The sequence below is a fragment of the Carcharodon carcharias genome, chromosome 6 (assembly GCF_017639515.1).
Source record: "Carcharodon carcharias isolate sCarCar2 chromosome 6, sCarCar2.pri, whole genome shotgun sequence".
Lineage (NCBI taxonomy): Eukaryota > Metazoa > Chordata > Chondrichthyes > Lamniformes > Lamnidae > Carcharodon > Carcharodon carcharias.
The window spans coordinates 114625553-114649815 of NC_054472.1; the positions used below are offsets into that span (position 1 = coordinate 114625553).

At 46.1% G+C, this 24263-nt stretch overlaps 1 protein-coding gene across 1 annotated transcript in view; it reads left to right on the forward strand.

Moving 5' to 3' along the window:
• Positions 1-24263, forward strand: part of kcnq3 (potassium voltage-gated channel, KQT-like subfamily, member 3) — a 1166510-nt gene that overhangs the window by 397158 nt on the left and 745089 nt on the right. The window contains exons 7-8 of the mRNA XM_041190084.1: positions 7424-7519; positions 24018-24116. Coding sequence (XP_041046018.1) covers positions 7424-7519; positions 24018-24116 — 195 coding nt within the window. The remainder of the gene's footprint in view (positions 1-7423; positions 7520-24017; positions 24117-24263) is intronic.

A 24263-nucleotide genomic window follows, 5' to 3' on the forward strand; every position in this document is an offset into this window, starting at 1 on the left:
AGTGTGTTGCTGCGTCATAAGTGAGACACAGCAATCCTAAGCTTCTGTTAGATCTCTCCCACTTTGTTATATTAAAGAAAGCCAGTTGCTGAAGGATAGCACTGGGACCAATCTTTACTCAGTCTTGTATTTCACTTTATAAATAAACATAAATATATACCACCTAACCACACCAATGTTTCAATAAGTGTCTCTTGGTATGTGCTCAAATGAAACCCCAGTTAATGCCCACCACCTGCATACAATTAAACACAATTGTAATACAATTAATATGCTTTCCCACTGGAACTTGGCCAGGAGATTGGCAGAACCCTTGCAGAAGCAGCACAAAATGGTTTCCATTTTTGACATTATGCTCTAGGTTCTATACAATTTTCCATTGAAGTTATCACACATCAATGGAGTAGGTGTTAGTGATCACTGCTTTTCATCTGGAAAAATGGTCCCCATAAATTTAGCAGTGGGATCAATGCCTGTGCAGATTGAAAACAGGCTACCCATTGCTAAACTGATATGTTTTGTGCCAATTTTATACCTGTTAGAGCACTTGGCACCAATCGCTAGAAAACATACATGAGTGAGAAAGGGTACAGAGTAACAAGACTGATGCTGCATAAATGAGGTGAGCTGTGAAGATTAGAATAGCTCACTCTCTATCATGCAGCATCCAGAAAGTGTTTAAAAGGTGACTTCAGCAAGGTATATAAATGATTAAGTCAAGTCTAGAGTAACAAAGGCATGAAAGAAGGATTCAAGTGCAAACCAGCAGAGGCAGGGGCAAAGTTGAGCAATGTTGTGGAGTCGGTAAAAGGTGGTCTTAGTGGTGGCAGGAATATATGTTTGGAAGCTCATCTCAGAGTCAAGTAAGACATCAAGGTTGCAAATGGTATAGTTTAGATTCAAACAGTTGCCATAGTGAAGGATGCAGTCAGCAGCAAGGGAATGGAGTTTAGAACAGGAATGAAAACCATGGCTTCAGGATTCCCAATATTTAATTAGAGGAAATTTCTGCTCATCAGTTCTGGAAATGAGATGAACAGTCCAGGAAAAGAAGATCGGGACATACATTTAAAATCAGGGGAGGACTTTACTTGAAAGTTATTCAATGCTTGGAATAATCTGCCAAGCAGGCAAAATCATTGGAGACCTCAAAATACATTGGCATAACAGGAGAATTAAGTGTAGAAGTAATGAGCTTTGCTGGGTCAAACAGCCTTTTCTCGTCCTTGTTATTACATCACATAATGAGCATAGCCTAAGATTTTATTTATAGCTATTTTCATACCATGCTGTCATTTAATGCCTTTTTGTTGCTTCACCACTTTCAGCTTTTTGAAAATCTACTGCTGCCCATTAAATCCATTAAGTGTTTCCCTGTGACAGAAGCCAGCATTCCTGACTCTCCATTTTTCATTGTTGTTCTCCTGCCTGCTGTGTCTTATTCAGCATTAATAAGTGGGATGCATTTTCCATTGGGCCAAAGTCCAAAAAGCCTTTTTCTTTTCCTATGCAGATGGGTTCCTGCATATTTCCTGCATTCCTATTTTTATTTCAGGGGCAGAACTTTTCTCTCAGTGTGCGGGCGCTCACCCGATATGCTTGAGCGTAAAATAGCGCACAGTGATATCGGGTGAGTGTCCTGATATCATCGTGCACTCGCATGATATTTCGAAAGTGCGCCCTCTAACAATTAAGAGGGCTATTAGACCCATTAACGCCTCAATTAACTGGGACTTTTTGCTGCCCGTCCAACGTTATGGTTGGCGGGTGGGTGATTCAGCCAGGCAGCCTTTGCATTTTTCAGGAAACCTCATCCAAGGGTGGAATCAGGTTTCTGTCATTAAATTCAAAAAAATAAAAATGTTTGCATACAATTTTCATGTTGGATATGTTCAGGTGACTGTTTCTGATGCGTGGGCACTTTTTCTGGAATTTAAAATCTGTTTTTATTGAATTTAAATTCTTCAGCTCCCTGAGGCAGCTCTTTGCCTTCAGGGAGCTTTCTGTGAGTGCTCCCCCACGTCCGCACTGACTTCAATGCCCTCCCTCCTCCCACTCCCACCCCGGCAGTGCCGAGCATTTCAGCGTGCCTTTCACACTGGCTGCCCGTTAATTGGCCAGCCAGCGTGAAATTGCAGATGGGGGCCGATCGGGGGTGGAAGGCTGTTTCCCAGCTGCTCTGGGGCCTGCCAACAGAGCCTGCCTGCCAACCTCAAAATTCTGGCATAGGGCAGGATTTTTTCGTTGGTGTGCGGGGGGCAGGCTTGATACGCCGACGCGTAAAATGACACATGATGACATTGGGCATGCGTTCCAACGTCATTGCACACCATCGTGATGGCCTATTAAGGCCATTAAGGAGTTAACTGAGGCACTGGAGAACGCTGCCCGTCCAACCTTACGGTTGGTGGGCAGGCAAAAAGCCCAAACACCCTTCGCATTTTTCAGGAAACCTCACCCACAAGCGGAATGAGGTTTCTTGAAGCTTTTATCAAATAAATAAATACATCTCCATAAATTTAAAAACATATCCCAACTCATGTGACACAGTCACATGAGGGGACATGTTTAAATAATTTTTAAAATCATTTATTTGTTTTAATATCCATTCACTCTCCCTGAGGCAGCTCCGTGACTCAGGGGGATTGCTGTGCACATGCACACAAAAGAACGCTGGACCCGACTCTCCCTCCTCCTCCCTCCCACGTAGGTAGTGCTGAGTGCTACCAGTCACGTATTACGCTGTTTGGGCCTTAATTGGCCCAGCTGTGTAAAATGGCGGTGCAGAGCCAATCGCTGGGAAAATCCTGGCCCAGGTTTCCAGCGTTTGCACTTCATTTCTTGTTACATGCAAATTTAAAATATTGCCCTACAGCACCCTCATGTGGAGATACTGAGATTACAATCTGCTGCTGGATAAAACCAAGGAGAAGCTTACGTAAGGTTATTCAAAAGGAAACAGTTAATTGCAGAGTAAACAAGAAAGTATTATTAAGAATTCAGATACTAATTAAAAACCTCTTGCATTTTTATATATGCTCCATCCTGTCAAAATATTTATAGCACTTTATATTTTACAAGAATTATCTGAGTGAAATAATTGTTCAGTACTGGGACTTAAAGGGTTAAATGTTGAGGACAGGTTGTGTAAACTCAGGTTGTATTCCTTTGAGTTTAGAAGGTTGAGAGATGATCTAATTGAAATATTGATAAATGATAAATGATTAAAGGATTTAATAGGACAGATACAGGAAGAAGATATTTCTTTTGGTGAGTATGATTTTGAAATCTGAGCTAGGCAATTCAGGGCCTGAATTTTATGGCGGGCGGACGCAATTGACATGCCCGCAACCGGTCGGGAAACGGGTCTCACCCGCGATTGGCACCTGACTGCGATTTCACACTGGCTGGCCAATTAAAGCCCGCCCAGCGTGAAACGCGTCATCCCATTGGTTGGGAAGAGGCGGGCGGGGGCGGGGGCCTGTCGGCCACCGGGTCCTGCAGGTAGTTCAAAAATGGCACAGACAGCTCCTTGAGGGTTGCCAGTGAAGAACGTGCCCTCTGCCTTGTGAACATTGAAGTTATGGCATTAAGTGTGGCTGGAGATGCCAAGTGGGAGGGCATGTTGGGTGGGCACTCAGCCCTTCCCAGTTTTCAGTTGAGTGACTTGCGGTCCGCCTGGAGGAGGTGGCTGCCAAGAGGGTCACCCTTGTCCCCAGAGATGGAAGAAGGAGGCCACCACACCTAACAAAAAGAGCTTGGGAGGAGGTGGCAATGCAGGTCATCAGCCACAAGGTTGTGTGGTGCACATGGGTGCAGTGCTGCAAAAGGTTTAACAACTGCTGCGCTCAGGAAGGTTGATTACCGTGTTGGCGTGGATCAGTGCGGTGAAGTGTTAGGGTCTGGCCATCCCCCCGTGTAGTTCAGGTGTGTTGGAGCCTAAGTGCCAACTGTCTTTGATGCTGGAGGGGGCCAAGGGGGTGAGCCCTGGCTGCTTGGACTGAGTTCCTTGCAGCTCGAGGGCCACAATTCAGATGTGCCCTGCAAGGTGCTTCTCAGGTGGGGTTGGCCAGGCTGCAATGGTGCTGCAGGTAGAGAGTGGACTAATCCATGCTCCTCTGTTCTTTTAGGATAAGGTGAGCCATAACAACATTGAGAGGTCCTGGGCAGGTGGAGGCTCCCCAAACCTCCTAATCCTAACCAGATTTGAGCAGGATGCCTTGGAGCTGGAGACGTGTCCCGCACATCGGTCAACTGGCCGCAGAGAGGCGGGGGTGCCAGACGAAAGTAAGAGTGCAGTGCACAGAAGTGAGAGTTTCGGATTGTGCAACTATTCCAGTGTAGTCTCTTCATTGATGGGAGCCACAAAACTGGATTCTCCATTGACCATTGAAAGATGATGGCACCATGTTGCAGATCTCCATTGTCTCACCAGGGTGCCTGGCATGCACAGTGACAGTGTGATGACTTAAACTAATGACATGTCGTTCTCCCTTAGATTCGCCAGCACGCACTCAATCACAGGATCCTGAGGAGCCACCCTGATGCCAGTGGACCGCCAGGTTTCACATGCACCTGTGTCACACCCACTCTCTGAACCAGGCCCCAGCACAGATACCAGCACCTCAGTGGGCATTAGATCTTCAGCTAGAATGTCAGAGCACTGCAGCGAGGGCAGTTCACACTCGCTTGAGATGCAGGCGGAGGCAGAGAGTGCCCAGGGCGCCAGCAGTTGGAGGACTGCTGGAGATCAGGATGATGCTCAATCAAAGGCAGATGATGAGCCTCTGGAGTCGTCCATTAGGCAGCAGATGCTGGATGTCCAGCAGGATGTGTGGAGGATCTGGTGGAGATCCATGAGGGTCTGCATGCCATGATTTCTGTTATGGAGGAGTCCATTCAGAGCATAAGCACAGCGTTGACCCTCATGGCCGAGTGCACTGCCTCCTCCATTGAGAGAGTGGTGACCCTTATGGAGACGCAGCTCCAGGAACAGAAAGAGGGGCTCCTGGGGTTGCAGTCGGACCTGCAAGCCCTCACACAGGCACTGACCTCAGGATTGTCAGTGCCTGTCTGGGAGAGGATTGGGTACCCAGTATCCCAGCTAGATGCCTGTCCATCAATGGAGAGCAGGGAGGACCAGATTGTCCTCATGTTGGTATACGAGCTGCCTATCGCCTTGGCGGGCTCCTCTCAGGGCACTCTGGATGACGGCAGCAGCTCCTCCGCTCCTCTGCCAGTGACCGTGGCATCTGATGAGGCTGCGATGTCTGGGGAGATGCCAGCCATGGCACTGGCCACTCCCTCCCAGGCGGGGCCAGCACAGGCTCCACTGGCCAGAGGATGCCCACCAAAGTCATCAAGGCCAACAAGACACCAAAGCCAGCAAACTGCCTTCAATGCCGATGCCAGCGATGGGGGAGCATCAAGACATAGCAGTTGCGAACATAAGTTTCAAGCACCATGAGCACAAGAGGGACTGGTCGTGGGTGCCCTTCTGTTGTATAATGTTTTGTTTATGTTTTCTGGCCTCGGAATTAAGACCAGAGAAGGTGATGTTAATTTTTTTGGATTGTCAAAATGAGATAAGTTTTGTTTTTGTCCTAATGGCCTGAGTATGCTTCACCTTTGTACTTTTTTGGTTCAGGTACATCAGTAGGTAATGCTGGACATGAGTAGCTCTAAACTTTACTGCATCCTGTTGTCACACACTATCTGCAGGTTCATGGAGTGGAATCCCTTCCTGTTGACGAAGGCATCCGGCTGACCCGCTGGTGCTTTGGTGGCCACATGTGTGCAGTCGATTGCACCCCAGATGCAGGGGAATCCAGCAATTGCTGCAAACCCTCTGGCTCGCTCAAACTGTCTGGCCTCGTCTGTACAGAAATGAATAAATGTCATTACCACCTGAAAAGAGCTTCCATCACAATCTTGATGCAACTGTGACAGCTGATTGGGAGACTCCACTCAGATCCCCCACTGACCCCTGGAAAGAGCCGGAGGCATAGAAGTTGAGGGCCACTGTGACCTTCAGAGCCACTGGCATGGGATTTCCACCCGCACAGTCGGAGATGAAAACAAGACCCAATCATCTGACAAATGGAGGTCACAGTCTCCCTGGAGAGGCTGAGCCTCCTTCAGCATTGCACCTCGGGCATATTGAGGGAGCTGCATCGCCGCCTGTAAACCCTGGCAGCAGGACAGTGGGGTGTTCTGTGACCCCTTCTGCCTTGGACTTCCTACCGGCCCTGCGCCCCTTGTGCTTGTGCCTCTCCTCCCATAGGCCGCTCCCCACTGAAGCTGCATTCGGACACCTGCCCTCCTCTCCCTTCTGCCCCTCTCTTCCTCCTCAGAGGAGGTGCCACCAGTGGAAACCACAACCCCCATTATCAGGGTCACAGACGGCTGTCTGATACCTGGAAAGGTCCACATGGCCTGAATCCTCCGGGGACCTTGGAGACATCAATGAGTCCTGGAGTGAAGCCTAGAAATGCAAAGACTGAAGATCAGAATGGAGATGATGCTGTCAAGTTCAAATAAGCAACCAGCAGGAAACTATCTCCTAAACTCCTCATTACTCACACTGGCAATGCTGCTGAACGTTTTTATCCCACCCTTGGATGAGGTTTTGCAAAATGTGGGCTGCCCCCTGCCCGTTTTGCCCATGTGATGAGTGCAAAGTTGCATGGGCATAGTAACATCTGGATCAATTTGGTTTTTAATGGCCTTAAGTAGCCTCTTAATTGATGGTGGGCGCGGCTCTGACTCCTGCGCGCGCCTTCCAACCTGAAGATTGCATGCGTGCGGGATGATGTCGGGACGCTTGCCTGATGTCTTCACGCGCTATTTTTCGGGCGGCACCCGGCCGCAAGGCATAAAATTTTGCCCCAGGAATGAAATCAGGAAATGCTTTTTCATATGAAGGGTAAGGAAATCTAAAATTTTCTCCCTCAAAAGCTGTGTTTTTAAGACAGATATCAAGTGATTTTTGTTAATTAGAGGTAACAGGGGATATGGAGCAGAAGTGGGTGAGTGGAGTTGAGATATAGATCAGCCATGATGTATTTGAATGGTGGAACAGAGTAGGTTCTTTAGCAATCATTAGATTATCACCCATGCAGTGAAGATGAAAATTAACTCACAGGTCCTTGAGTGTTTTAGTATGCCTGTTACTTGATTTCATGATTGTTAATTAATTATGAATTTATTTCTGTTACCTCAATAATATTTACTACCGCTCAAAGGGCCTAAATAATAATTGTTGTAGTTACATTGCATGAATATAAGTAAGTTTATTTAATATATTTTAAGTTTTTATATAAATACAGAGTGACTGAAACATCTTACTAAGTGTAAAACTGATTTTGGGCTTGATTTCTTTTCTATTTGCAGCATTTCATAATGTTTACTTTTCTTTAATAAGGGCATTCTTGGCTCTGGGCTGGCTCTTAAAGTTCAGGAGCAGCATCGACAAAAGCATTTTGAGAAAAGAAGAAATCCTGCAGCAAGCTTGATCCAGGTCTGATGGTTAAGTGCTACAAAACTGTTATGGTGAAAGAGAAATTGAAATCAATATCTTAACATGTAAAAGGAAAATCAGGATAATGACTGCGCTGTTTATTCAGAAATTTGATTTTTTTTCAATGTTAGTGGTTGTAACGGCTTGAGGTAAACTATGTCTTCCTAGAGTCATAGAAAGTTACAGCACAGGGAGGGGCCATTCGGCCCATCATGCCTATGCTCACTCTTTGAAGAGCAGTCGTGCCCTTTGTCCGTAATCCTGTCATTTCCTCATCCAAAGGTACCTGTCCAATGCCTTTTAAAATTAACACTGGAACCAGTCTCCACTACCTTTTCAGATAGAGCGTTCCAGGGTCCCAACAACTCTCAGAGCGAAAAATTTCTTCTCATCTCCCCTCTAGATCTTTTGCCAATAATTTTGAATCTATGGCCTTTAGTTCTTGGCCCCCTCACCAGAGGGAATAATTTTTCTCTATCTGCTCTATCAAAGCCCCTCATCATCTTGTAAACTTCTATGAGATTCACTTCTTAATCCTCTCTGTTCCAAGGAGAACAGTCCTAAGTGAAGTCTCTCACCCCCGTTAACATTGTAAACCAACCCTGCACACTTTCTGAAGTGTTTCCAGCTTTCCTGATTTGTGGTGTATAGAATCGTCCACTCCATCTGAGGCCTAACCAGAGATTTATAAAGTTCCAGCATAACCTCTTTGCTCTTATATTTCTTCTTTTATAAGTCCAGGTAACCCATGAAACAGTCCATGTCCAAATGCAGCAAGACCTGGACAATATCCAGGCTTGGGCTGAGAAATAGCAAGTAACATTTGTGCCACACAAGTGTCAGGCAATGACCATCTCCAGCAAGAGAGAATCTAACCATCTCCCCTTGATGTTCAATGGTATTACCATCACTGAATCCTCCACTTCCAACCTGCTGGGGGTTACCACTTATCAGAAACTGAATTGGACTAGTCATATAAATACTGTGGCTCTAAGAGCAGGTCAGAGGCTGGGAATTCTGCAGAGAGTAGCTCACCTCCTGACTCCCCAAAGCCTGTCCACCATCTACAACGTGCAAGTCAGGAGTGTGATGGAATACTCTCCATGTGCCTGGATGAGTGCAGCTCCCACAACACTTAAGAAGCTTGACATTATCCAGGACAAGGCAGCCCGCTTGATTGGCACACAACCACCATCTTTCAACATCCACTCCCTCCATCACTGATGCACAGTAGCAGCAATGTGTACCACCTACAAGATGCGCTGCAGCAACTCACCAAGGCTTCTTCAAGAGCACCTTCCAAACCCACCACGCCCACCATCTAGAAGTACAAGGGCAGCAGATACATGGGAACACCACCACCTGCAAGTTCCCCTCCAAGCTACACACCATCCTGATTTGGAAACATGTCACCGTTCTTTCACTGTCGCTGAATCAAAATCCTGGAACTTTCTTCCTAACAGCACTGTGGGTGTACCTACACCAGCATGGACTGCAGCGGTTCAAGAAGGCAGCTCACCACCACCTTCTCAAAAGCAATTAGGGATGGGCAGTAAATGCCAGCATCGCCCAGATCCCATGAGTGAAAAAATTAAAAAAAATACTTTTTAACCACCTTATCAACTTGCTCTGCTATCTTTCAGGATTTCTGTTTATGGTCACCAAAGTCTCTCTGCTCATCTACAGTTTTCAAAATTGTCCCATTTATAATATACTGTCTTTTCCATATTAGTCCTCCCAAACTGCATAGCTTCACACTTATCAGTATTAAATTCCACCTGCCTTGCTGCTGCCCATTTCACTATCCTGTTGACATCATCCTGAAGCCTGGAACCAGCCTCATCACTATCTATTACTTTACCATGTTTTGTATCATCTGGGGACTTTATAATGTGCTTCCTGCACCTGAATCTTCCTGCACCTGTCATTTATAGAAATTTGCAAGAGTAATTGATCTAAAAGTAACTCGGGGCACACACCATTGCAAAACATTTCCCATTCTGAAATATATCTATCTGCCACCACTCCTGCTTCCTGTCACTGAGTCAATTTTGTATCTGTACTAACATTTTCCCCTAAATTCTTCAAACTTCCATTTTCTTACTAAACCACCTTTGTGGCACTTTGTTGCATGCCTTTCCAAAAACCAATATTAACATATACCACATTACCTTGATCAGCTTTCTCTGTTACCTCATCAAATAGTTCAATCAAGTTAGTCAGACATGATTTGCCTATGCGTGTTCTCCTTGATTGTCCCATGCCTTTCTAAATGAAAAAAATATTTGGTTCTTGATGGTGGTTTCCAATACCTTCGCCACCACTGATGTTAGGTTGACTGACCTACAATGTCCTGGTTTATCCTTCTCCCCTTTCTTAAATAATGGTGCAAAATTAGTAGTCCTCCAGTCCACCAGACTACTCCTGCATCCAAGAAGATTGAAAGATTAAGACCAATGCCTCCACTGTTGCGTGTTTCAGCAGCATAGGATATGTTTAATCTGTTTCAGGTGATTTACCAACCTTCAGTAATGATAATCTCATGAGTACATCTTCTTCACCTACTGCTCTGCTGTCCATAATTTCCTTCTCCCCTTTTAATGTAGCCTTCACATCATTCACTTGCTTAATGAAGATGAATGCAAAGTACTGACTTAATAGTTTAGTCACGTCCTCTACCTCATTATGAAGGTTTCCCTTTGGGTCCTTAATCGGCCCAAATTTTTCCCTAGCTATCGTGTACACTTTATATGTTTATAAAATGTTCTAGAGTTCAACTTAATGCTGCCGGCTAATCTTTTCTTTGTAATCTCTCTTGTATCCTGCATTAACCTTTTCAATTCACCCCTGTACTTCCATAATCTTCCTGTTTATTAACTGAATCTTGCTCCTGACATTTTTATAAGCCTCATTTACCTGTTTTATTTTTAACTATTATTTCCTTTGTTGTCCAGGGCACATTAGCTTTGGAATAGGCTTAGTTTGCACCTGAACTGCCTCTTCCCTGAATATCCTTAATTGTTCCTTTGCTATCTTACCCTGCAGTCACCTTTTCCAATTTAGCCCTGCTCGGTCCCTTCTTGAATCATTGAAATTAGCTCTTTCCCAGTCGGGCATTTTTACCTTTAATTAATCACTTTCATTAATTACTTGAAACCAAATCATGTTGTGGTTCTGTTACCAAGATGACCTCTTACTGCAACGCACTCCACTTGCCCCTGTTCATTTCCCAGAACCAGATCCAAAACTGCTTTCTTCCTTGTTGATTGTGAAAGTTGCTCTTTACACATATTCTCCCCTTCCCTACCCTTAGCATTATGCTTTTTCTATCTATATTAGCATAACTAATGTTCCCACTATTACTGCTCTATTTTTGTTACACACCCTTGAAATTTCCTGACAAATTTGTTCATCTACCTTCTTCACACCATTTGGAGCTTGATAAGAAAAAACTCCCAACAATGTTACATCTCTGCCTCTATTCCTCAACTGGAGCCAAATAGATTCAGTCCTGGAACCATCAAAAATATACTTTCTATTTAGAACTGAAACATTGGCCATAACTTCCGAGCTCCTGGGCATTATAACTGGGTGGTACCTTAAAGATACGCTGGGGGCACCCCACCCCTGCTGAGGAAGTCCCAAGTCCCAAGTAAGGATGGCATGGCAACTGGCCGGGAAGTTCAAACTCCTGTTAGGCAATTGCTCCGCACTGTGCATCATCTGAAAGTATGATTTGAATCATAAACTTCAGATGGCTCCGACTGTCGTACTTTATAGTTACCCAGTAAGAGTTAGAAGAATTAAAATCACTTCTAGCTTCTGGGTAACTATTGTACTGACAACCCTCCAAACCTCCCTGGCTCTTCCACAGGACCCCCTCCCCCGATGAATACCCAACCCCCACCCCCTCCCCGACTACCCCCCCGATCCCCACGGGGCTCTCCTCACACCCCTGAACCCCCCAATTATGCTTCCTCCCAACCACCCCCCCCCCAACCCTACCCACTGGACACCTCTGACTACCCAACCCAACTAGGGATCCCCCCAACCTCCCCCTGCCGACCCCCTATGGGACCCCCCTCAACAGCTCCAAATCCCCATGGGACACCCTAACTACAATGGAACGACTATGCTCTCCACAACCCCTTCCCCCCCACTGACCACCCTCTGACCACTTGACCATCAACCCCACTGACCACTTGACCCCCGAACCCCCATACCACCTGACTTCTACCCACCCCCACCACTCCCCAAACCTACCATTTGCCTTATAAACTTACCTTCTCCTTGATTTTTCAAAGTGGCTGAACCATTAAACCTACCTGCTTTACAGCATCTAGTGCTGTAAAAATGGGGGCGTGGCTTCCTTACCTCCGACTCAGCTGCCCTCGCAAGGCCTCGGGAACCCGCTGTGATCTACTATTTTAGTCTGGCCTGGGTTGGAAGGTTGGGTGAGAAAGGAGTGGCTTCATTTCCAGGTGAGTAAGTAGGAGCAAGTGGCAATCCGACTCTGATTGCTACTCCTTGGAAGTTACGGGCCACTATCATGAATCGATACGGTCACACTCTTCCTCTTCCTCCTTCTCTATCATTCCAGAATACTTGGTGCCAGGAATATTAATAACCTATTCCTAAGCTTGTTAGAACCATCTCTCTGTTAATGCAACCGCAACATAATTCCATGAAGCACTTGATGCCTGCAGCTCACCAAGCTAATTAGATGAACCATGGACATTGATGTACCTACAATTTCGTACTTCTTTCATCACTTTTGCTATTTTCCTCAACCTAGTCTGTGCCTCTGGAATCTTACTAATTTCACTGCTTATATCACTGTTATATATCTTTCAGTATTCTGATTTCATTTCTGTTACTTTCCAGTCATCCTCCCCGGCTAAATTAATTTACACTCTCCCGAACAGTATGTTTCTGTTTTCACGCAGCGAGTGGTTAGGGTTGGGAATGCACTGCTTGGAAGTGTGACGGAGGCAGGTTCAATTGAGGCATTCAAGAGGGCATTGGATAATTATTTAAATAGAAACAACATGCAAGGATATGGGGAAAAGGCAGGAGATTGGCATTACGTTAAAATGCTCATAGAGCTGGTGCAGACACGATGGGCTGAATGGCCGCCTTCTGCTTCGTAATAATTCTGTGATTCCGATTCTGTGATTCAGTACTAGTTAATGTCTCAGTGAGAATGTTGGTCCCAGCTTTGTTCAGGTGCCCTTTCACCCACTCAGTACACAACCTTCCTGTTCCTGCACTCATGAGCACTGGGAGTAATCCTGAGATTGCTATCTTTGAGGTTATGTTTTTTAATCGTTTTCCTTGCTCCTGAAATGCTGCCTGAAGGACATCAATGCTTTTTCTACCTATGTCATAGGACCATAACTTCTGACTGTTCCCTTTCCTCTCGCAGAATATCCTGCACCTGCTCGATGATATCCTTTACTCTGGCACCAGGGTGGCAACATATCTTTCGGGAATCATGTGCACAGTTACAAAAATGCCTATCCATGCTCCTAACTATAGAAACTTCAATACTACTGCATTTCTACTCTTTCTTGTCTTCCCTCCATCCAGTCAAGGAAGTTATGATAAACCTTTGTAAAACACTAGTTAACTGGAGTATTGTGTCTAATTCTGGACATTGCACTTTAGAAAAGATTTTAAGCTTAGAAAAGATGCAGGGGGCTATTCTGATACTGGCAAAATGCCACCAGCCTGGTGAAATGGCTGTCAATATGCCAGTTGATCCCTCAGTTGGTGAGTGTTCGATCTGCTCTTGTTCCTGCTGCTCTATATCCCCTGTCAGCGGGAACACTTTGGGCTTCCCTGCCGAGGCCTTTTGCTGCCATTTTATCAGCCCTCCCACTTCCCAGCCCATGTCCAGAAACCTGAGAAAATGCCACAGTTATTCTCAGTAGCCAGTTAAGAGCCTCCACCACACCAAATCCTGGAAAAGTAGTAACCAGGTTGCTTTTCCAAATATGTGCTTGGCCTGTGTTTTGGGTTGGAGAGTGCGGGTCAATAATCTGCCCATCAGAATCAGAGAAAAAAAAATCTGCAACACCTAAGCAAAACTGATCAGAACATTGAAGAATATCCAGGAAACTCCCAGCAAACATTTCATTGGACCAAATAAACACAGATTAGAGCTCTTGTAGAATTCTGTAAAACAAATAGTAAAACACCAATAGTCACACTGAAATCAATAAAAGAACGTCTCACTGTAATTCTAAGGTTCAGACCACACAGCAAGAAACAACATTGTTCCCAAAAAAAGGACATTTGGAAACAAGAGGTACCCCTGGGTCTTTCGTTCATATTTCTGCTATGGTTTAGGAATTATCTTTTAGAGGCTCTTTGCTGCAAATTACTTCAAGGTACGGAAGAGGAAGTGCATCACCAAAATGAGCTAATCACTTCAAAAGATCAACTGCTTATTAATCATAAGACCATAGGAGATAGGAGCAGGAATAGGCGATTCGGACCTTTGAGCCTGCTCTAACGTTCAGTAAGATCATAAACAATTTGATTGTGGCCTGAACTCCACTTTCCAGCTTGCCACCACCCCCCACCGCCCCCCACCCCTCCCCAACTGCCCCCTTCCATAATCCTTGACTCCCTTGTCTATCAAAAATCTGTCTATCCCAGTTTTGAATATATTCAATGACCTGGCCTCCACTGCTCTCTTTGGAGGAGAATTCCAAAGAGAGAAGAAATTTCTCCTCATCTGGGTCTTAAATAGGAGACCTCTTATTTTTAAACTGTGCACCCTATTTCTAGATTCCCCCATGAGGTGAAACATCCTCTAAGCATCCACACTGTCAAGCCCCCTCAGAACCTTATATGTTTTAATAAGATCACCTGTCATTCTTCTTCAATGAGTATTGTTCCAACCTGCTCAACCTTTCCTCATAAGACAACCCTTCATCCCAGGAATCAGCCTAGTGAACTGTCTGAACTGTTTCCGGTGCAAGTGTATCCTTAAGTAAAGAAACCAAAACATGGCCTCACCACGTCCTGTACAGTCGTAGCAAGACTTCCCTACTTTTATACACAATGTCCCTTGCAATAAAGACCAATGTTACATTTGCTGTCCTAATTACTTGCTGTATCTGCATACTAACTTTTTGTGATTCATGTATAAGAACACTCAGATCCCTCTGTACCACAGCATTCTGCAGTCTCTGTCCATTTAAATCATATTCTGCTTTTCTATTCTTCCCACCAAAGTGGACAACCTCACATTTTATCACACTATACACCATCTACTAATTTTTTGCTTACTCACTTAACCTATCTATATTATTTTGCAGCCTCTTTGTATCCTCCTCACAACTTGCTTTCATAGAGGCAGAGGGCTTTACGTATTGGGTCCTTTCCTAACTTCCAAAACACACACCTGACTCATGACTGACTTTGCCTAGGACTTTTGTGTTTTTACAAAGGGTTCAGGTACACAGTGCAGTTCAGTGCAATGCAGTGCAGTACAGTACAGTGCAGTGCAGTTCAGTGAGCCACGATGGAGTGTGGAAGTCAGATCTGTCTACATTTAAATCAAAGAACCAAACATGAATGGAAGATGGGGGTCTGGGGGTAGTTCCAACATAGTTTTCTATATTTTTGAATGTATATGGAACTTTCTTCAATGGAAAGTGCACTGTAATGCATATCAACACTTACACAATGTTGGTCAATGTAATGGTCAATTTACCTTTGCAGCTTAGAGGTCAGTGATGAATCACTACATTAAAAAAAATCTACTTTACAATACAGCACCTAAAAGTGACATTTGGAAGTATCAAAACATTTTTATCTTCCCTCAGCGTAGTCAGCTTTTCCAGTACCTCCTCCCTCTCAATTTTCTCCCTGTCCATTGCCTCTATTATCTCCATTCCTACCAATATTTTGTCAGCATCCTTTTTCTTAACAAACACTGATACAAAGTACTCATCAAGTATTCTGGCATAACCCTTCAACTCTAAGCATATAGAACCCTATTTGTCCCTAATAGACCCCACCCCACTTCCTAGTACCCGTTTGCTGTTTACATGTCGGTAGAAGGCTTTTGGCTTCCCTTTTATGTTGACTGCCATTCTATTCTCGTATTCTTTCGTTCCCAGTCTTATTTCCTTCCCAGGCCTGCTCCTTTATAGCTCTCTCTGGCCTCACTGTGCTCTCTCCCAGGCCTGCTCCTTTTTAGCTCTCTCCGGTCTCACTGTGCTCTCCCCCAGGCCTGTCCCTTTGTGCTTCTCTCCAGTCTCACTGTGTTCTCGCTCAGCCTCCTTTATGCTCCTCTCTGATCTCGTGTGCTCTCTCCCAGGCCCACTCATTAATGTCCCTTGCTAGTCATCAGCAGATTTGGCTACAGTACAGGCGATCCCTTTATCCAAGCCATTATACATTTCGTAAATAGTTGAGGCCCCAGCACTGATTCCTGTGGCATTCCAATAGTTAGTTTTCCAAGTTGAAAATGACCCATTCATCCCTTTTCTGTTTCCTTTTAGTTAGCCAATCCTCTATCCACACCAATATGTCAGCCCCAATGCCATGTGCTCTTACCTTGTGTAGAAATCTTTTATGTGGCATCTTATTGAATGCCTTTTGGAGATTCAAATACACCACATCCATTGGTTCTCCTTTATCCATTCGGCTTATGTTCTCAAAAAACTCTAATAAGTTTGTCAAACATGATTCCCCCTTTCAAAAAATGTATGGGCTGGATTTTATGGCCATCCCCCGTACACCCTCCATCCTCAGCCAGTGTAGTTGAAGGTGGGGATCTTGTAAAATAAAGCATGTGGGCTTCCCACCACCTGTCTGCTTATCCCAGACCTGTCTCCCATTTTGGTGGGGAAGGCATCAGGCCACCCGCCCACCCTTGGGCCTATTGCTGGCCACTTATAGCCCTCATTCTGCCTCTGCCACTAATTTACATGTGGCAGGGGAAGGCAGAGGCAAGGCGGGTTGCCAGGCAGCTTTCATTGCACAGGCTGCTATCGGGAAAGAAAGGGGGGGCATCTCCATTGTGTGGTCCCCTGTGACCAATCAAAGGCACCTCCCTCCCATGATCACACTCCACCCATCACCACTATTAACCATCCCCCCTAGCTCTCAAACACAGCCCCCAGTCCCTTCACCCCCATCACTGGGGTCTGCCAGCCAGGTCCATCCAAAATTCCAGACTTACCTTGAAGTCCGGACTCCATCACTTTGTGTTCTTGGGGCTGCCTGTAGTCCCAGCAGTGTCCGCACATTGTCTAGCAGCTCTCTGAGGCAGGTCTTCCTCCCAGGTCGGAGCAGAAGTCTCACCCAGAGATGATTAAGGCTGCTTCCAGCATAAAATGTCTGCGGGGCGGCTGGCATTTGGGAACCCCACAAAGACGTTACCCTCTCTCAGTCGAGGAGCCACCAAATACGGCAACCCACGAAATCCAAATATCTAAATATGCTATTACTACTAATTTAATAACGGATCCTAGCAATTTCCCAATGACAGATGTTAGGCTAACTATATTTCCCTGCTTTCTGTCTCCCTCCTATTCTTGAATAAATGTGCTATATTTGCAGTATTCCAATCCACTAGGACCTTTCTAGAATGTAGGGAATTATAACAGTGCATCTAGTATCTCTGCAGCCACTTCTTTTAAGACCCTAGGATGCTGGCCATCAGGTGCTGGGCATTTGTCAGGCTTTAGTCCCATTAGTTTTCCTAGTACTAACTTCCAGATGGTTCAAAATGAGTTTTCCACTATTTCAGAACTCTCCTAAAACTCTGTTCCAACATAAACTGAACTGTTTTCGTAAACTCTCCACACTGTCCTCGGCAACATCCTGACACATTCCCACTATCCGCTCCACACTGTCCTCCACAGCACCTGACACATTCCCACTCTCCACTCCACACTGTCCTCCACAGCATCCTGACACATTCCCACTCTCCACTCCACACTGTCTTCCACAGCATCCTGACACATTCCCACTATCCGCTCCACACTGTCCTCCACAGCATCCTGACATATTCCCACTCTCCGCTCCACACTGTCTTCCACAGCATCCTGACACATTCCCACTCTCCGCTCCACACTGTCCTCCACAGCATCCCGACACATTCCCACTCTCCACTCCAGAATGTCCTCCACAGCATCCCGACACATTCCCACTCTCTGCTCCACACTGTCCTCCACAGCATCCTGACACATTCCCACTCTCCGCTCCACACTGTCCTCCACAGCCACCCGACACATTCCCACATTTCGCTCCACACTGTCTTCCACAGCATCCTGACACATTCCCACTATCTGCTCCACACTATCCTCCACAACATCCTGACAAATTCCCACTCTCCGCTCCACACTGTCCTCCACAGCATCCCGACACATTCCCACTCTCCGCTCCACACTATCCTCCACAACATCCTGACAAATTCCCACTCTCTGCTCCACACTGCCCTCCACAGCATCCTGACACATTCCCACTCTCCGCTCCACACTGTCCTCCACAGCATGCTGACACATTCCCATTCTCCGCTCCACACTGTCCTCCACAGCATCCCGACCCATTCCCACTCTTCGCTCCACACTGTCTTCCACAGCATCCTGACACATTCCCACTATCCGCTCCACACTATCCTCCACAACATCCTGACAAATTCCCACTCTCCGCTCCACACTGTCCTCCACAGCATCCCGACACATTCCCACTCTCCGCTCCACACTGTCTTCCACAACATCCTGACACATTCCCACTCTACGCTCCACACTGTCCTCCACAGCATCCCGACACATTCCTACTCTCTGCTCCACACTGTCCTCCACAGCATCAGGGCACATTCCCACTCTCCGCTCCACACTGTCCTCCACAGCATCCTGACACATTCCCACTCTCCGCTCCACACTGTCCTCCACAGCATCCTGACACATTCCCACTCTCCGCTCTACACTGTCTTCCACAACATCCTGACACATTCCCACTCTCCGCTCTACACTGTCTTCCACAACATCCTGACACATTCCCACTCTCCGCTCCACACTGTCCTCCACAACATCCTGACACATTCCCACTCTCTGCTCCAGAATGTCCTCCACAGCATCCTGACACATTCCCACTCTCCGCTCCACACTGTCCTCCACAGCATCCTGACACATTCCCACTCTCCGCTCCACACTGTCCTCCACAGCATCCTGACACATTCCCACTCTCCGCTCCACACTATCCTCCACAACATCCTGACAAATTCCCACTCTCCACTCCACACTGTCCTCCACAGCGTCCTGACAAATTCACACTCTCCCCTCCACACTGTCCTCCACAGCATCCTGACACATTCCCACTCTCCGCTCCACACTGTCCTCCACAGCATCCTGACACATTGCCACTATCCGCTCCACACTGTCCTCCACAGCATCCCGACACATTCCCACTCTCCGCTCCAGAATGTCCTCCACAGCATCCCGACACATTCCCACTCTCCGCTCCACACTGTCCTCCACAGCATGCTGACACATTCCCATTCTCCGCTCCACACTGTCCTCCACAGCATCCCGACACATTCCCACTCTTCGCTCCACACTGTCTTCCACAGCATCCTGACACATTCCCACTATCCGCTCCACACTATCCTCCACAACATCCTGACAAATTCCCACTCTCCGCTCCACACTGTCCTCCACAGCATCCCGACACATTCCCACTCTACGCTCCACACTGTCCTCCACAGCATCCCGAAACATTCCTACTCTCTGCTCCACACTGTCCTCCACAGCATCAGGGCACATTCCCACTCTCCGCTCCACACTGTCCTCCACAGCATCCTGACACATTCCCACTCTCCGCTCTACACTGTCTTCCACAACATCCTGACACATTCCCACTCTCCGCTCTACACTGTCCTCCACAACATCCTGACACATTCCCACTCTCTGCTCCAGAATGTCCTCCACAGCATCCTGACACATTCCCACTCTCCGCTCCACACTGTCCTCCACAGCATCCTGACACATTCCCACTCTCCGCTCCACACTGTCCTCCACAGCATCCTGACACATTCCCACTCTCCGCTCCACACTATCCTCCACAACATCCTGACAAATTCCCACTCTCCACTCCACACTGTCCTCCACAGCGTCCTGACAAATTCACACTCTCCCCTCCACACTGTCCTCCACAGCATCCTGACACATTGCCACTATCCGCTCCACACTGTCCTCCACAGCATCCCGACACATTCCCACTCTCCACTCCACGCTGTCCTTCACTGCATTCTGACACATTCACAATCTCCACTCCACACTGTACTCCACAACATCCTGACACATTCCCACTCTCCGCTCCACACTGTCCTCCACAGCATCGTGACACATTCCCACTGTCCACTCCACACTATCCTCCACAGCATCCTGACACATTCCCACTGTCCACTCAACACTATCCTCCACAGCATCCTGACACATTCCCACTGTCCACTCCACACTATCCTCCACAGCATCCTGACACATTCCCACTGACCGCTCCACACTGTCCTCCACAGCATCCCAACACATTCCCACTCTCTGCTCCACACTGTCCTTCACTGAGTTCTGACACATTCACAGTCTCCACTCCACACTGTCCTCCACAGCATCCTGACACATTCCCACTGTCAACTCCACACTATTCTCCACAGCATCCTGACACATTCCCACTTTCCGCTCCACACTGTCCTCGGCAACATCCTGACACACTCCCGCTCTCCGCTCCACACTGTCCTCCATAACATCCTGACACATTCCCACTCTCTGCTCCACACTGTCCTCCACAGCACCTGACACATTCCCACTCTCCGCTCCACACTGTCCTCCACAGCATCCCGACACATTCCCACTCTCTGCTCCACACTGTCCTCCACAGCATCCCGACACATTCCTACTCTCCGCTCCACACTGTCCTCCACAACATCCCGACACATTTCCACTCTCCGCTCCGCACTGTCCTCCATAACATCATGGCACATTTTCACCACCCACTGGCGTCTGCACTGGCCTCACAGCCACCTGAAGCATTGCCTACATATATAATGAATGGGTGTTAAATTTGATCAGGAGCATAAGTGTCATTGGAATTAGAAGTGGGGAAATCTTAAAAATCAAATGCAGCTTTCAAGGAATTTTTGAACAGTTCTGAGCTTCTTGATTTGCAGCTGAGCTATTGTGATGCTCAGAAGGAGCCATCATCTCTATGGACTGGCTACATAGACCAATCTTTGTGTTGGGCACATGTTGGGTAATTGTAGGATTTGGGTGAAACCACTGAGGGAGTTGAAACACCACCTCCCCCAAAAAAGAAAGTTACTCTAACTCCAGGGTAGGAATGTAACAAGGCGAGTGGTAGCAAACAGACTCAGTTGATATTAGTGGCATGGCCTCATGAGCATGCCATTTGCCATTTTCCTAACCTAATCAGCTCAGTAGCTGCTGATCACTCCTTGAAATCAGGCATCAAGATGCTGCCATTAGGGACCCAGAAGTACTGTCACCAGCACAAGATAATGCTCCAGGCAGGGAACACGATCAAGGGAAGAGGAGTAAGGCTGGAGCAGGGGAGACCCTTGCGGGGCCTGGAGAAGCAATTCTAATCCTCTTAGTTCCTGCCTAGTGAGGGAAGTATAACCGAACCCCCAGACTTTGGTTCTCAGCCCCCCCAACTTTTTACATCCTCCTGTGCTTGTGGTGTAGTTCAGGATTTAGTGTATACTGCAAGAAGGTAGGAAGATTCTAGTGTTAGATTTGACTACTTTTTAGTACTGGCTTCTTAATATTCATTTTTGCATTTTGAAATAAATTCACACAACCATTGAATGTCAGAAATTTGTTTACCCGAGTTTCAGTAGTGCCCCCTGAAAAAAGAAAGATAGGTTATGACATTGGGTTGTATCCTTCATCAAAAATGCCTTTCTCATTAGAGTCATGTCTTTCTCATTAGAGTCTGACTTAATGGGCTGGAATTTACTGCCCTCCACTGGGCATTTAAAATATAAAGGGTGGCAAGCCCACCACCTTCCTGCCCACCCCTGAACTGCCCCCATAATATGGTAGGTGGGAGGGCACTGAAATCAGCAGCCCACCCACCACTTTTAAATAAATAACCTGTCAACTGACCCAGGTAAACTGCTGTCCACGCCAAAACTCTATTGATGTGGGCAGGTGGGCAGGAGTGGGCAGGCCGATTTTTAAAAAAAATTCTGGAAAGACAGGAAGGGAGGAAGAGTACAGCACTCGAGGAGTGTTCTTTGCACATCAGGGGAACCATTGATGGGGGCAAGTCCCACTCTTAGCCCTTTTAGCCCATGGGCAGCATGTTGTGGCTACAGTGCAGGCATTTCTTAGGTTCATTGGCTGCCAACTGACTCTTGCAATGGGGGCAGGGGGATGGTGTTGGGGGAAGGGGCAGCAATAGGCCACCCACCCCCAAGAAATCCAGTCCAATGTGTATTTTTCATTTTTATTTCATATTTGCTGCATTTGCAGCTTTTTATTTTTATTTTGTATTAGTACTATTAATATCCTGCTGGTGGCAGTATTGGTCTGTTGAAAGTATTGGTTTCCACACTTCAGTGATGGTACCAGCACAGTCCACTGATTCTAAACTTAGACTAACAACCTCACTTCGTGTTACAATTTTGCCAACATGAAGAGTTAAGAATTTATAAGGACCCACAATAATTCATTGACCTTTAATATTTAATATTCTTCAAATTGGACTGAGCCACTGCAATTTAAAAGTTTCTAACAACTTGTATGTAATTTCATCTGTACTCCAGTTATTGGCCATGTACACACAGTCACTCATGTATTGACACACATGCACGTAGATCCAAACGTACAGATATGTACAGACACAGGCATACTTAGATACACGCACAACATGCACAGACAACACACACACACACACACACACACACACACACGTGCGTACAAAGTTGGACAGGTCCACGCCAGTGCTTTTGGATCCGACAAACATGTTTGTCATGTGATATTTTTTGATGAGATAAACATTAAGGATGCCACTAAAGTTTCAGCATTTACACCCAACCGCTGGAACCATCAGCCGGGTCCCTCATACCCCACCTGTGGGAAATGGGAAGAACTGGAATAGCTGTTTAACACAACAGCCCATTGATTGGGTAGCTGTGAGAGCAGATTTAACGTAAACCAGTGCTGAAGGCAACTTATTCTCCCAGCTGATAGACAATATACAGTGTGACAAAGCAACTGGAGTCAAAGCAAAAAGGGAAACCTATTGGATCCTCTATGGTAAACCAAAATTTTTATAGCTCTCCACATGCAATCAAATTAGAAAATTAGAAAAACGACATTTTTTGTACCTGTCATCTATGTTATGAGCACCGGGTCTGTGTATCAATACCTTCTTTTTCATTGGTTCACTGTCTGCATTTTCCTCTCTTCTGTTGGTCATATTCTGCTTTTGTTATTCACCAATCATATTGCACAAAATCCTTCTTCCCAGTTTCAATTTTCTCCCCAGTCGCCTCCACCAAAAACACGTTACCTATAACATTGCGGAAAAGTGCACAGTGGATGGGATTTTCCCGCCCCGCTGGACCCCGGCAATGGACTTTTGGCTGAGCCGCCGAATCTCCCGCAGCAGGTCCCGCCACGACAGGAAAATCCCGGCCAGTATCAGAGTATTCCTCTGACACATGGCTGTTGCAATATTTCCTCACTCGTGCAGTCATCTGGCAACATGATAAATTAACAAAAACAAATCACAAACTGGCCAATGAACTTAATGCCAATATCTCCAAACTAGCAGTGCATTGGAGGCTGCTAGGCCTCTGAGCATCTGAGACTCCTGTTGCATCCCCCTTGCTGCAAATCTTTTAAGATTTGTATTAAATTTGTCCATCTGCATTCCAGATAATTCCCAGAAGCTACCACAACTTCCTTTAGTAGAAGAAATTAGAGAACCAACTACACACTCCCTTTTCCCACAGAAGGCGTTTGTCTATTTCCACACGGATTTCTGAGGTTGCCATGTATGAATCCAATAAAAAAATTTTCTTCTGAATTATCATTCAAGGATGTTTGTTTTGAAAGAACTGAGCTAAAATTGTATGACACTGTGTCCATTCTCCTCTCAGTACCCAGTGCCAGGACAGCAATTGGCCCAATGGCCCCAGGTTCCCTGGAAGCTGCAATGTGTTTATCCTGCTTCAATATCTATACTTACAGGCAATATTAGTGTCTGACTGTAGGTAAAATATGTTGGCAAATTAAAAATATTACTCAGTGCTGAAAAGCAATGCTTTCTGCCTCATGTTTTCCTTGGCAACTAGGTTAACTGTAATCCCATGTGAAAAGAATCAACAAGGTTAAGGGCACATTGCATTAAATTCTAAAGTCTATGAGGGAGAACTTGTGTAGAAAATAGCTTTGATTGAGATTCTCTTTTGTAAAAATCTTCTTTTCCATCTTTTGTTTTGATGCAGGCTGCATGGAGATTTTATGCCACGAACCTCAACAGGAGTGATCTTATTGCCACGTGGAGATATTACGAAACTGTGATAACAATTCCTTTCTTCAGGCATGTATGCCACTTCTCAGTTCAATTCTACAAGCAGAAATGCACAATTCACTGATTTTTATTTGCTTTTTTTCACTTTCACTTTTCACCTTCCCAAATTGATAATTTATCTTAAAACTTTAGTGTGCATGGCGTTATTATGCTCCTGATG